The 14114-nt window shown below is 48.4% G+C and overlaps 1 protein-coding gene across 4 annotated transcripts in view; it reads left to right on the top strand.

Moving 5' to 3' along the window:
• GGNBP2 (gametogenetin binding protein 2) overlaps positions 1–14114 on the top strand; it is a 352328-nt gene that overhangs the window by 189442 nt on the left and 148772 nt on the right. For all 4 annotated transcript variants that reach the window (XM_086954908.1, XM_086954907.1, XM_086954905.1 and 1 more), the window contains one exon: positions 12279–12392. In XM_086954908.1, coding sequence (XP_086811034.1) covers positions 12279–12392 — 114 coding nt within the window. The remainder of the gene's footprint in view (positions 1–12278; positions 12393–14114) is intronic.

The following is a 14114-nucleotide window of genomic DNA, read 5'->3' as shown; positions in this document are numbered from 1 at the left end:
TCCGCCCTGCACTCTACTCTAAACCACTGCACTCTACTCTGCACCACTACGATGTACCACTAAGCTATAGGCCACTGAACTATTTCACTCTTCAATACTGCACTGTATGCCACTGCAGTCTGCAGCACTCCACTCTACGCCAGTCCACTCTGCAATCTCCGCCACTGAACTCTATGCCACTCTACTGCACTCTACAATACTGCACTCTACAATACTGCACTCTACAATACTGCACTCTACAATACTGCACTCTACAATACTGCACTCTACAATACTGCACTCTACAATACTGCACTCTACAATACTGCACTCTACAATACTGCACTCTACAATACTGCACTCTACAATACTGCACTCTACAATACTGCACTCTGTGCCACTCTTCTCTGCACTACTGCACTCTACTCCACTCTATGCCAATATAGTCTGCACCACACAACTTCACTCTGTGCTACTGTGTTGTACACCACTGTACTCTGCCAGTCTACTCTCCACCACTCTAATCTACGCCACTGCATTCTATAATGCTGTATTGTACGTTGCTGAATTTTATGTGTCAGCACTTTATGCCACTATACTCTGCAACACTCTATGCCAGTGAACTCTACTCCAGTCCACTCTGTTCTACACCACTCCATGGCACTCTATTCTACACCACTGCGCTCTACCTTACGACACTATACCACCGCAATCTATGCCACTGCACTGGACTGTACCCCACTCCACGTCACTGGCTTCTGCAGCATTCCACCATTCTGCAGCACTAATCTGATAGAGACATCTAGCCGCAGACTCCTTAACTTAGAATATCCCCAGGTAACAGACTGGATCCGGAAAACGTTTTCCCTAGCTGTACATCTGTGCGCCGTAGGACGGCGTCGCACGGCTCCGTCCTGACGTCATCTACGGAAGTGAAGTCAACGGAGCTATAAAAAAGTCCCCCGCCTCCCCCCTCTCTATCCCCCCCTCTCCACCTCAGCGTGCTGACGTCAGTTTTCTTCTTTTCCGCATCCAAACGCGGATCCAGGAGAAGCGGTCCCTCTGGCCTGTTTTGTTTTTCAGGCCTTCTCGATGCCTTTTCGCGTCTGGTACAGTATGCCGATGCCTGCAGGCTTCAAGTTGTGTACGACCTGTGCGCGGCAGATGTCAGTGATGGATTCACACGAGATCTGTATATGGTGCTTGGGTGAGCACAACGACTCCTTTGCTTCAGCTGCCGGCAGGCGTCTCACTCCGAAGTCCCTGCGAGAACAACAGATGAAGTAGATGTCCGCCCAGTTGTCCCGGTCAGAATCCTCGCGGCGCCGTCCTCCGTTTCTAACGAAGGGGTCCAAGCGGCGCTGTTCATCCCACGCTGAGGTTCCTGTTCGGGACCGGTCCTGCGACGTTGCTCGCCTGCCTCAGGTAAGCACCGGAAGAAGTCAGAGGTCGACGATCTCGTGGAAGCGTGGTGTTTGGGCCCGCAGCTCCCGGTATTCACCGTGCATGGAAAAAAGAAAGCACAGAGGCAACACAAAAGTAGAAAAGCACAAATGCTAAAGCAAAACATCTATCCGGACTCTTTAATTGGCCAGAGGGATCATGTAAGCTTGGAAGAGGATGTGGCTATGTGATGAACTTCACAAATGCGTTAGCGGGTTTCTGAGGAATAAGGTGCCAGACTGACAGTTTGTGTTCTAACCTTTAAGAAGGACCAGTTCTAGTGGAGAGCAGGTCCTTGGATGACAATGTCATACAGGCGCCTGTTGAGGTTGGAGTGCGAGACCATGTCAAATGCTGCAGAGATGTCCAGGAGAAAGAGGGCTGCAGTGTCTCATGTTGATGGCATCTGTGGCTGTGATTAGTGTGGTTTCTTTACTATGGTTGGGCCTGGTTATAGACTGCATGGTGTTGAGGAGCTACGTTGGTCGGTGAGGTGTCTGTTGATTAGTTTCTTTAAGACCTTTGCCGGTTATTTTAGGAGGGATTAGCAGGGGTATGACGGTGGCCGGGAATGTTGCGGAGTTGAGGCAATGACGATAGGTGTTAGAAATTTGCTGATCCATAGGAGTCCTTTGGTAAAGGTTTGCTGGGGGCAAGGATCAAATGTTGCAGCAGGTCTGGCGGAGGTGGCCCGTGATACAGCTGCTTGCCGGGGGAGCCTGACAGGCGTTCCCACCCAAAGCTACACCTGGGGGTGACAAAATGGTGCTGGAGGCTATGGCACAAACATCGGAGTGGTGTTGCCCGAGAACTGAGTGAGGAGCCAAGCGGATCCCTTTAAATCCTGGTTGGAATGGTGATGAGACCCAGATGGTAGCTACTAGGGGACTCTAAGCTGTGCCGCATTTGACCTGAAGGGGTTGCATGGTCTCTGAGCTGGCCGATAGTTGACTCAGGGGGGTGTATTTTAGAGAAGATGTGGTCAGCCCGCTGCAGTGGCCTTTACTCGATATAGTGGTGCAGTTTGTGAAGCGGACAGGGAGCAGAGGTGAGGCCCTCTGGAGACTCTGGGGTGCGAGTGTGGAGAGGATCGCTATTGAGCTGTGTGGTATTGCGGCACGGGAGTGTGCGCCACGATGGCGCCGAAAACGGATCAGGACAAATTCTTGCCTCGAGCCCCCAGAGGAAACCGGAATGTACAGTCAAATACGTTGGAACGGTACACCCTGCCCGAAGGGTCTCTGGTGGAGTCGAAAAGGTTTATGGTGAGAGGGGAATCCGATGCTCCCTCCCCGGTGGAGCCAACCTTGTTGGATCTCATGGTGGCCATCACGGGTGTCCAGACGTCTCTGGGACAAAAGATGGAGGCTCTGGATCCTAAGATTGACCCAGTCGCCATTGACGTCGGACTGATTAAAGCAGATCTCACTAAAGCGAGTGAGAAGGTGAAGTCGCTGGAGATCTAGACCGCTAGCCTCATAGATGACGTGAATTTGCTGCAACAAGAAATGCGGGACCTGAAGGCCTCAAAGGCCCTCACAGATCGGAAGTTGGATGAGTTTGAAGGTAGAGCGCGACGCAATAACATTCGCATTTTAGGGGTGCCCGAGAAGTCTGAGGATCAAACGCCTGACCTGTTTGTTGGGAATATTGTGCTTAATCACCTCAAACCCAAAGGTCTCAGCAATTTCTTCACAGTTAAACGTGCCCATAGGATTCCAGGGGGCAGGCCTAGACCGGGGGCGCCTCCCCGTCCCTTGTTTGCAATAGTCCTGAATTTTCGCGATAGGGATGTGATATTGCAGGCGTCTCGGTCTGGGCCCCTGTTGAAGTTTGAAAATGGGACACTTTCCTTTTTCCCGGATTTTACCCATGCGGTTCAAAAACAGCGTCAGGGGTTTATGTCGGTTAAGAGGAGAATCCGAGGTATGAAGTATGCCATGTTGTTTCCGGCCCGTCTACGAGTGGAATTTAATGGGAAGACTCTGTTTTTTGACAATCCTGAGGTGGCGGCGGATTGGTTGGACAGCACGCAGGCGGCTGGATCTGAGAGTCGAAATGGAGGAAAAGGGGATGATCAATAAATAACTGAGCTTGGGGATGAACAGGCCTGAACGTTGGGTTACTATGCTCAGGTGATGGGGCGGGATCATATTATTCCTTTGATGCAGCTAAGTTGGTAAACGTGTCTTTGGGTCTTGATCCGTGCAGTGGCGGTGTAGAGGGGCGAGGGGGGTATTGTTTGGGGGCCCTCCTTCATTTTCTACTTTTAGTTAGTCGTAGTGTAGGTTTGGGGGCGGCAGGCACACTGCTAGTTGGGGATGAGCGTAAGCTACAGGCAGGGGTGGGGGGTGGTGGAGTGGGGTTGGTGAGGGGTTTGAGAATTTGGAGTTTTGATACAGCAATTGCGATGTTGGGTACATTTGGGTTTTGATGGTTTTTTTTTTCTTTTGCATTGGGTGTCACCGATTGATTTAGAAATAATGTCTTATCATGATGTCTTTTGGTAGACAGGGATTGGGGATCTCCACACTCAGTTGGAACGTGAATGGCTAGGAGATCAGATAAAAAGAGGAATGGTTGGCCAGTTGATTAGAAGACACTCGCCAGATGTGGTGTTGCAGGAGACACATCTTATGGGTAAGCGTTGTATGGACTGCACAAAGGAGTATACAAGCTAGTGGCGCACGCAGGATTCACTACTGGCTCAAGAGGGGTGGGGATATTAGTCAGGAACTCCTTTCCGCTAACTATTCAGGCTACGTGCGTTGACAATAGAGGCAGGTATATCGGGGGATCGGGGTTGTGGGAGGTGAGAATTGTCACATTTTTATCTATGTCCCTCCGGTCTTGCAGTCCGGCACCTTTCAAGACCTGTGCAAAATTTTTTTGACATTGCCTGTTGGGTTGTTGAGAGTGAGGGGAGATGTTAACGCAGTGATGGACGGTGAATTGGATAGACACCCTGCCGGGCCTTGTTGCCGTCCCATAGGTAGTTGTCAGATTTTGTGGAGACCACCGGATTGGTGGATGGGTGGAGAATGCAAAATCCTGGCGAAAATCAATATACGCACGCCTCGGCGGCGCATAACTCTTTCGAGGATAGATTATATCTTGGTGCCGACCTCGCAGGCAGCATAGATCCATGACGTGCGACATTTGGCTAGAGGAGTCTCTGATCAACTCGCCAGTTTAGCTTGGACGTCAGAGGGATGTAGATAGAGTTGCCCCGATTAGCGCTTGGCGACTGAGGGACCCTGACACTAAGAAGGAGATTGTGCGTATTACTGATGGTTACTTCCTGGATAACGTGGGCACGGTGGACTCAAAATGCTCCCTGTGGGAAGCATACAAGACTGTCATTAGAGAGGAAGTGCTATCGATTATCTCTGGGACAAAGAGGAAGAGCTGGGCAGAGGTTGAGAAGGTGGAGATGGAGTTGCTGGCTTTGGAGAGGAATGTGTCTGTAGACGCCACCTCGGAGGGAATGCACCGCCTACGACTCCTTAGGGATGAGTACAGGAGTCTAGCTAGAGATAGGGCTAAGATGCAACATGCAGATACTCAGAGTATGATATACGAGCATGGCGACAAGGCCGGGAAGCTGATTGCCTAGCTGGAAAAGAGGGAGTGGGCGTCACGCCTCGTGCCGGATTTATTGACGGAGGGCTCGGGTACAACAACGGATCCACAACAAATAGTGGACGAATTCGCCAGATATTATGAGGCAGTGTACACAGTGGAGGGAGGCTACACTGAGACTGATAATGCGGACATGGTACGAGATATCCCGATGCCGACTCTATCGGATGACGATATGGACTACCTGGGCTCCCCTTTCACAAACGACGAGGTGGCGCAGGCCATCAGGGGGGTCCATTCCGGGAAAGGCCTCTGGCCCAAATGGGCTCCCCATAGAGTTATATAAAGTGCACGCCAACAAACTGGCTCCATTTCTCAGAGAAATGTTTCTTGAGAGTAGAGAGGAGGGTCAGCTTCCGTATGATCAGAGAGTAGCTAATATCATAGTAATACACAAGGAGGGCAAACTGAGGGTAGAGTGCTCCTCTTATCGGCCGATCTCCCGCTTGAACGCCGAACCAAAGGTGTTAGCTAAGCTACTGGCGACCCGCCTGGTAAAAGTCATTACAACACTGATTCATCCGGATCAATCCGGCTTTATGCCGCGCCGCAATACCGCTCTTACTATACGTAGGTTGCACGGGATCCTGGGTGGTGCCTCCAAAATACATGAACTGGCAGTTTTGTTGTCGTTAGATGCAACCATGGGCTTCGATAGAGTTGAGTGGCCTTACCGCTTTGCTGTTCTGGGCAAGATGGGCATTGGCCCGGAGTTTGTCAACTGGGTCCGCCTTTTGTATTCGGTCCTCTAGCCAGAGTGGTGGTAAATAATCGCAGGTCTGCAGACTACCCGTTGGGGAGGGGCACTAGACAGGGTTGTCCTCTCTCCTCACTGTTGTTTGCCCTGGCGCTTGAGCCGCTTGCACAGTGGGTCCGATGGGACAGGTCGATTAGGGGGCTGAGGTGGCCGTCGGAATGAGAAGATAAAATATCGCTGTATGCGGTCGACATTCTTCTGTATTTGACCGCCCCCCCGAAACACCTTGATTGCATTCATGGATGTCCTGGCCATATTCGGGAGGTACTCCGGCTTTGCCATTAATTAGTCGAAGTCCATTCTTTTTGTTTTGAGTGGTGATCCCCCTGATATCCCCGCAGGTTGCCCGGTGAGTTTGGAGGTGGTCGGGTTCCGATATCTGGGTGTATTTGTGTCAATGGATCCCAAGATATGGTATGCTTCCAATCTGGTGCCTCCAGTGGCTAGGTTCCGGAGGGATGTGGCGAGATGAAAGTCTCTGCCGCTCTCCCTGCTGGGACGAGCTGGCCTGTTTAAAATGATGGCTCTTCCCAGTTTCCTGTATGCACTTCAAAACACCTTGGACCCGGTACTCCCCGCATATTTTAAGGAAATAGAGTCCCCTCAGCGGCAGCTTCTCTGGGATGACAGGCCACGGATTGCGTTTACCAAACTTACGCTCCCCTGGTATGATGGGGGGGAAGGAGGAGGGGGGGGATTGCCCTGCCCGACATTCTGAAGTATTACTGGGCTTCCCAATTGGCGGCTATCAATCAGGCAATCTATAGATCGCCACTGGACCCAGGGTACGCGATGGACCGTGGACAGATGCCGGGTGGGGACTATACTAGGGCTCTTTATGCCGACAGGGGACAGATTCCCCTAGTCGGGCCGGCGGCAATTGCGGTACAGGTGTGGCATGAGGCTACCTGATCTCTTAAATGGGATGGGAAAATAACTTTGGCCACGCCGCTATGGAACTCTGATTGTTTGGGAGGTCTATGGAAGACGAAGGGGTTTGACAAGTGGGATCTCATCGGGATCTCACAGGTCAGAGATATGTGGGGTAAGGACAGGATCCTTACATTCGAGGCCCTGCACGAACGACATCAACTGCGGGAAAGCGAGCAGTATCGGTATCTGCAGATTCGTCATGCGTTGCTTGCCAATGTCCCCCGTGAGTTACACCCCCGGATGCCTCTCCGTTGGAGGACCGGATGCTAGATGGACATCTTCCGACCAAAACGATGTCCTTGTTTTATAAAAAGCTTATTAATTATACTGAGGACCCACTTGTAACTATCAGGGAACAATGGGAGGCAGATGGATTGAGCCTCTCGTGCTCATGCCCAGCGAATAAATTTTTCTACCTTTTCGGACTCTCTCATGTCCAACCGGCCGACCCTGCCATTAAATCTGGATTCTGCGGTGGAATCATTCAACGCTTGGGTTGAACAAAGTGCCGCTCTACATACTAATAAGAGTGGTAGCAGGCGGACGAGGTCGTCTCCCTCCAAACCCTGGTTCTCCCATACGCTTAGAGAACTCAAATTAGGGTGCAAAAAGCTGGAGCGAGCCTGGCGTCTTGAGTTCTGTCCTGAACTTAAGAGCAAGCTGCGGAGGGCGCAGAAGGTTTATTATGCTGAAATCAAGGCTGCTAAAAGTAGCTATTTTTCAGGAAGGATTGAGAAGGCGGATAACAATGGCAGAGAAGTCTTTGCCATTGTTCAGAGCTTCCTCTCTCCATGTGCTGCCTCCCCAGCTCTCCCGGCCTCCGATTTGTGGTGTGAGGAACTGTCATGTTTTTTTGATAATAAGATCAAAAAAATTCAAGAGGAGCTCTTAAACTCTGATAGTCCCCTTCTGCTTTCACCACCTAACATTGCTATGGATGCGAAGCAACATGTTAGCCAATTTTCCACCTTTGAGCCTGCTCAGCAAGCTGATGTGCTGGCCATTTTGGAGTCGCTAAAGTCTGGTTCACCCTCTGACCCGTGCCCTGCTAGGGTTTTGGGGGGAGCGGCTAGTCTGGTGTATCAGGAGGTTACCCAGGTTGTTAACATGTCTCTGGCTTCTGCCTCAGTGCCTCTCTGTTGGAAACAGGCGAAGCTTCTTCCTCTGTTGAAGAAACCCAGCCTGGACCCCCTGTCTACCTCCAGCTATCGTCCGATATCACTGCTCCCGGCACTAGCGAAAGTGACTGAAAAAGTAGTTTTTAGGCAATTGAATACTTTCATAGAGTCCTCTCACGCCCTGCACCCGGCTCAATCAGGGTTCAGGGCTGCTTTCAGTACTGAAACGGCTCTGGTGGAAGTCTCAGAGGCCATTAGGGAGTGTCTTGACGGAGGCGGCAGAGCGGTCCTGGTTTTGCTAGACTTATCTGCCGCCTTCGACACGGTACCCCATGCCCAGATGCTGACTAGGCTGGCAGAGGTGGGGCTGTCGGGTGCTGTTCTGGCGTGGCTGTCCTCGTTTTTGTCTGAGCGGTCGCAGCAGGTATGGTTGCCTCCTTTTGCCTCATCACCCAAGAAGCTCACCACCGGGGTACCACAGGGCTCGACGTTGAGCCCACTGCTGTTCAACGTTTACATGACTCCGTTGATCTATCTGGCTGAGCAGTGGGGAGCCAAAATAATGTCATACGCTGACGACACGCAGCTGTTGTTCACCTGGCCTAAGGACTGCTTAGACGCTCAGACGGTCTGTTCTTGTTTGACCCATGTCTTCCGTTGGCTTGTCTCAGCCCAGCTTAAATGCAACGAGGACAAGTCTGAGCTACTATTCTATGGCAATTTTCCGGCCAATTTTAGAGAGCTTATTTGGCCGACAGATTTTGCATGTCCTAGCTATCATGGAGGCCTGGCCAAAAACCTGGGGGTCTGGTTTGGACAGGATCTTAAGTTTGAAGCCCATCTAAAAAAACTTACTGCGACCTGTTTTGCGACCCTAAAGTCACTCAAGCGATTCCTTCCACTTCTCCATAGGGAGGCGATGGAGACTGTTTTGCGTGCTCTGATTCTGTCAAGGCTTGATTATGCCAATGCTCTCTATAGTGGTCTCCCTAAATACCTTATAAAGCGAATGCAGTTCATTCAGAACGCGGCCGTGCGACTTCTGTTCCATCTTCCACGAAGAACTAGTGCACGTGCCCATCTTCGTGAGCTCCACTGGCTCCCTGTGGCGCATCGCATTATGTTTAAATCATTGGTTTTGGCCTTTCGGGCCCTGCACCAGCAAGGCCCACAATACTTGCACAAGAGGTTTTCCTTTTACACGCCTCATCGTGCTCTTCGATCGGCCAATCTTCGTCTGATGTCTATGCCTAAAATCAGATATGCGAGACTGGGCGGTCAGTCAATTTCGGTCCAAACAGCACGGGCCTGGAATGCCTTGCCGCTCTCTTTGAGATCATCAACTACATTGGCAGGATTTAAGAAACGGCTAAAAACCCATCTTTTTAACCTCAGTATTTAGTTCTCTGCTTCTTTCTTTTTGGATTGGGTCAGTTTAGTGCCTACATATCGCGCCAGGATACTCTGTAGTAGCAGAGCGCGTAATAAAATATTTTATAACATAACATAACATAACATGGACTAGTATTGGAGGATGAGGACTGGAGAGAGGCTGTATCTTCCACGAGAGTGGTTGCCATACAAATGAGACTTAGGTTAGTGCAGTTGAAGATCCTTCATCGCTCTTATGTAACAGGATTGAGACTGGTGCGAATTGGTTTGACTGCGAATGGAGAGTGTCGAAGGGGTTGCGGTGAGGCCGGAACATTCATGCATATTTTATGGGATTGTACAGATATACAGCGTTATTGGGTCGCAGTCCATGATAAGATACGAGAAGTGTTGGGTGTGGAACTGGAGTTGGAGGCACGCCGATGCCTAAATGTTTGGGAGCCGACTGATCTTACTTCGCACGGAAAGACGTGGGTTACATTGGCATATGCAGTGGCCAAGCATAATATTGCCCAGCTGTGGGGAGCCAGTCAGGCCCGCCAGATAGGAAAATGGATGGAGGATTTAGACAGGTGCATGTTTAGAGAAAGATCGGTATGTGTTGCAAGGGGGAGGCCCGGGAAATGGGGGAAAATCTGGGGGGCTTGGAATGTTTACAGAGGAGATATTTGTGCTCCTCCACTTGTACAGGAAGTAAATGTAGTGTTGGAATCGATCTGATCCCTATCAGAATCCTGGGATAAGTATCTTGTACTGGAAGTGGTATCATCAGCTGTTAAGTAATTGTGTGTCACCCAATGCTTTTGTTTTTCCTTTTGTTGTGTGTTAATGAAAAGAATTAAAAAAAATATGTTGCAGTAGAGTGGATGGTCTTCATGGAAGCAGCGGTTTCGAAATAGGCGATGACGAGCAATGAGGTCAGAGTTGGTTTGTCAGCTGTGATGGGAAGTTGAGTGGTGACTGAGTCCGGTTGAAGATCATAGATGCTTTTAATGGAGGTGATTTGTTTTGCTGAAGAGGTTCGAGAGCTTGTTGCAAAGGTCTTGTGCGTGGGTGATGTTGCTGGAGGCAGCAGGAGGCGTGGTGAAATCTTTGATAATGAAGATTTCCTTGCAGATCACATCAGTGCCAAAATTTACAACAGAAGAGCTGTGCGCATTGTGTTTGTATCTGCTAGTGGTAATGTGTTAGGGCTTATTTGTCTTTATCTGTGATATCTCAACTTGCTCTCTATTTGCTCTACAGTTGCTTGCAGTTTGATTTAAATCAAGAAATTATTCTGCTGTTTCCTTTAGGTTTTAATAGCAAACAGCATGCTTTGCTAAAAGATACTTCATAATCTGATGTTTTTAGAACTTTTACCTATGAAGTACATAACCCTTTGGACTGTAAGCACTTGTTTGTGACCGAGCCTGGATATGCCTGGATACCCTCAAAGGGGACAAGAAGCATTCTACAAATATATCTGTTGATTGATTAATTGACCTATGACAGTGCAGACAGTAGTTTGACCAAATATGCCATTGCCATGTGGGCTATGCTTTGTATTTGAAAGTTTGGTATGGGAGCAGTGTGGGTTCTTTAGTCTTCATGCTTGTTCCAGCAGAGCAAATGCAGAAACTCTTGTGGGACCTTCCTTGCTAGTCTTAAGGCTTTGCACAGTGACCATTGATCCCGAGCCCTCATCTGGTTAGTCCCCTGTATGATCTTCCACAACTTCTTACCTACAGAGTGTATATACTCATTTTTTTTAAAGGATTTATCTAATCTTGTGTCATTTATTTTAACAATGTTATGCAAATTAAAGCTATATTGCTCTCCAAATCTTTACCCCTTTGTGATGTTCTGCATCTTTCAACCACTGTTGAAGTTTGCACGTTAAAGTTCCTTGCAAGGGCTTAGTGTGCATTTATTTTTTCAATTGCTGAGAGTTGCAGATTGTTTAGCATATTGCTGGCATTTCACATTTTGCAGCTACACTGCAATTTCCTTTTCATGCCTTACCGCCAAGAAAATCTAGGCTTCATACGCCTAGCTTCCTCTAGGGAGGTCTGTTTGTGGTGGTTAACCTTCCAGTGTGCTCTCTTTGTGAAGAGAATAAATCATGCTGGCCATTGTGTGTCCAAGCATCAAAGATTGGTGTATCTTGACCATAGATCATGAACTTCGCGGACTCAAGTCTGTGGTTTGGAAAGGAATATTTAAACTGCTCTACTTCCTATAGAGTGACATATCCTGGACATGGTGGACGACCTAAACATACTCTGTTATACCTTGGAGGATCAGCTTATCAGACTGGAGGCCATGAACTGAAATCTTGAACTTTCTGCTTCCTGCAGAAGAATGCATTTAATCCATGATTGATACTACTACAAGATATCTAATTTAAACTATTTTACTGCAGCCTCTATAGATCGTGGCTAAAGTTGGTAGTTTGCAGAACATTCGGAGCATAATTCCTTCTGCTATGTGGGAAATCGAAATAGACTTCATATGTAGATTCTCATATGTACTTCTGAGTTTATTTTACTGCAGGCTTTTGGTTCATAGTCATTATTTAACCTAAAATATATAGCGGGAAAACTCCTTAATCTCTTATACAGTTAAGCTCCATTTTAACAGAGTTTCATCTCACTTACAGATCAATCACTACTTTAAAGACTAGCCTGGCCAGAGTGCGAATTTTGTTAAGAGTTCTCCTGTACCTTAACTGGGTAACCAATCCCAGTATCGCACCTTACTGGTGAATTTGTGTAGGATTACAAAAGGCTATTTAGTCAAAATGAATGTTAGCTTTTTTTAATTTGTTTATAACAACTGAGCTCTTGCATAGAATATTCACTCATTTTACATTGGCGTATGTTGTTCTGTGTGATGAAAGCCATGTGTTTTTGTTTGAATACAAATTATTTTGATAGTTTACCGATTGATATCAAGTGTTATTTTGACAAATATTGTATGTAAAAACTATTGCTCACAAGTCTTATTTTTTTTTTTAACTGTTTCTCTCTTAGGGGGTGCTGGATGGACGTGTGGGAGCTGATGTCCCAGGAATGCAGAGATGAAGTGGTATTAATTGATTCTAGTTGTCTATTGGAAACGTTAGAGACCTATCTGCGGAAACATAGGTAATTAATCATTCTATGTATTTTAAATGGGGGTGTTCACCATTCGGACTTGCATTTATATTTTTGGGCAAAATTGCCTCGGTATTTTCCTCAATCAATCAATCAAAGCATTTGTATAGCGCGCTACTCACCTGGAGGGTCTCAAGGCGCTTGGGGGAGGGGGGTCTGCTACTGCTCGAACAGCCAGGTCTTGAGTTGCTTCCTGAAGGAGAGGTAGTCTTGGGTCAGGCGGAGGTGGATGGGGAGGGAGTTCCACGTCTTGGCAGCCAGGTAGGAGAAGGATCTTCCTCCCGTTGTGGCTCTCCGGATGCGGTGAACGGCGGCGAGGGCGTGGTTGGTCGAACGTAGCTGGCGGGTGGGAGTGTAGAAGGTCAGGCAGTCGTTGAGGTATCTGGGTCCTTGGTTGTGGAGAGCTTTGTGTGCGTGGGTGAGGAGTCTGAACGTGATTCTCTTGCTGACGGGGAGCAAGTGCAGGTCTCTCGTGTCTGGCTATGTGGCTGTGTCTGGGGATGTCCAGGATGAGTCGTGCTGAGGTGTTCTGGATGCGCTGGAGTCTTTTCTGAAGTTTGGCTGTGGATCCGGCGTAGAGGGAGTTGCAGTAGTCCAGTCGGCTGGTGACGAGGGCCTGGGTGACAGTCTTCCTGGTTTCGGTGGGGATCCACCGGAAGATCTTGCGCAGCATGCGTAGGATGTTGAAGCATGACGAGGAGACGGCGTTGACTTGTCTGTTCATCGAGAGGGAGGAGTCCAGGATGAAGCCCAGGTTGCGTGCGTGGTCCGTTGGCTTGGGTGCGCTGCCTAAGGCAGGGGGCCACCAGAAGTCGTCCCAGGCAGAGGGTGATGATCCCAGGATGAGGACTTCCGTCTTGTCTGAGTTCAGTTTCAGGCGGCTGTTCCTCATCCACTCGGCTACGTCCTTCATCCCTTCCTGTAGGTTGGTTCTGGCGGTTGTGGGGTCGTTGGTGAGGGAGAGGATCAGCTGGGTGTCGTCGGCGGAGGATATGATGTTGAGGTTGTGTTGGCGTGCGATGGCTGCGAGGGGGCTCATGTAGACGTTGAAGAGGGTGGGGCTGAGTGATGATCCTTGTGGTACGCCTCATGCCTTGCTTCCACAAAAGGCACCTCTCATACCTGAACTAAGGATGTGTAAAATTGTGCAATATTTTTCCCCCTGAAACTTCTCAAAATCTCACAAAAAAGTGTATTTTGTGGTAAAAATGCAGGACATATGTCACATTCAAAAGTCACTACTTTACATGAGAGCATGGAAGCTGGTTTATGGAGAAAACATGTGTTGCTGCACATTTTTACTCAGACTTAATTTGTGCATGAGCTTTTCTGCTCAAACCAGACCTCTGCAGCAAAAGGAGCAAAATATCACACCACAGTGAGGTTTTAGGCTTTTTGTACAAATTTCATAACACAAAATTGTGCAGTGTATCCAAGTGTAATTTTAAATTTTGCATGAGGTCTACCATAATAGGAAACCTTAGCAATGGAATTGTTAAGTAGATAAAAGTGGCAGCTCATGCCATTACCGTTTTTTTAATTTATTTAATGTATTATCCGACTGATCACTTATTTATAGATTTGAAGTGGAAGCTGCATCTCACCTATTGCAACTCTTTGTTTTACATTATTCCCCTGACTTACCAGTGTACTTTATTTCTTATAACTTGACTTTGGAAATATTTGAATTCAATGAAACGGTTATACTTACCA

The sequence above is a fragment of the Lissotriton vulgaris genome, chromosome 2_1 (genome assembly GCF_964263255.1).
Source record: "Lissotriton vulgaris chromosome 2_1, aLisVul1.2, whole genome shotgun sequence".
NCBI classification, from domain to species: Eukaryota; Metazoa; Chordata; class Amphibia; order Caudata; family Salamandridae; genus Lissotriton; species Lissotriton vulgaris.
This window is presented reverse-complemented; position numbering and strand designations above follow the sequence as displayed.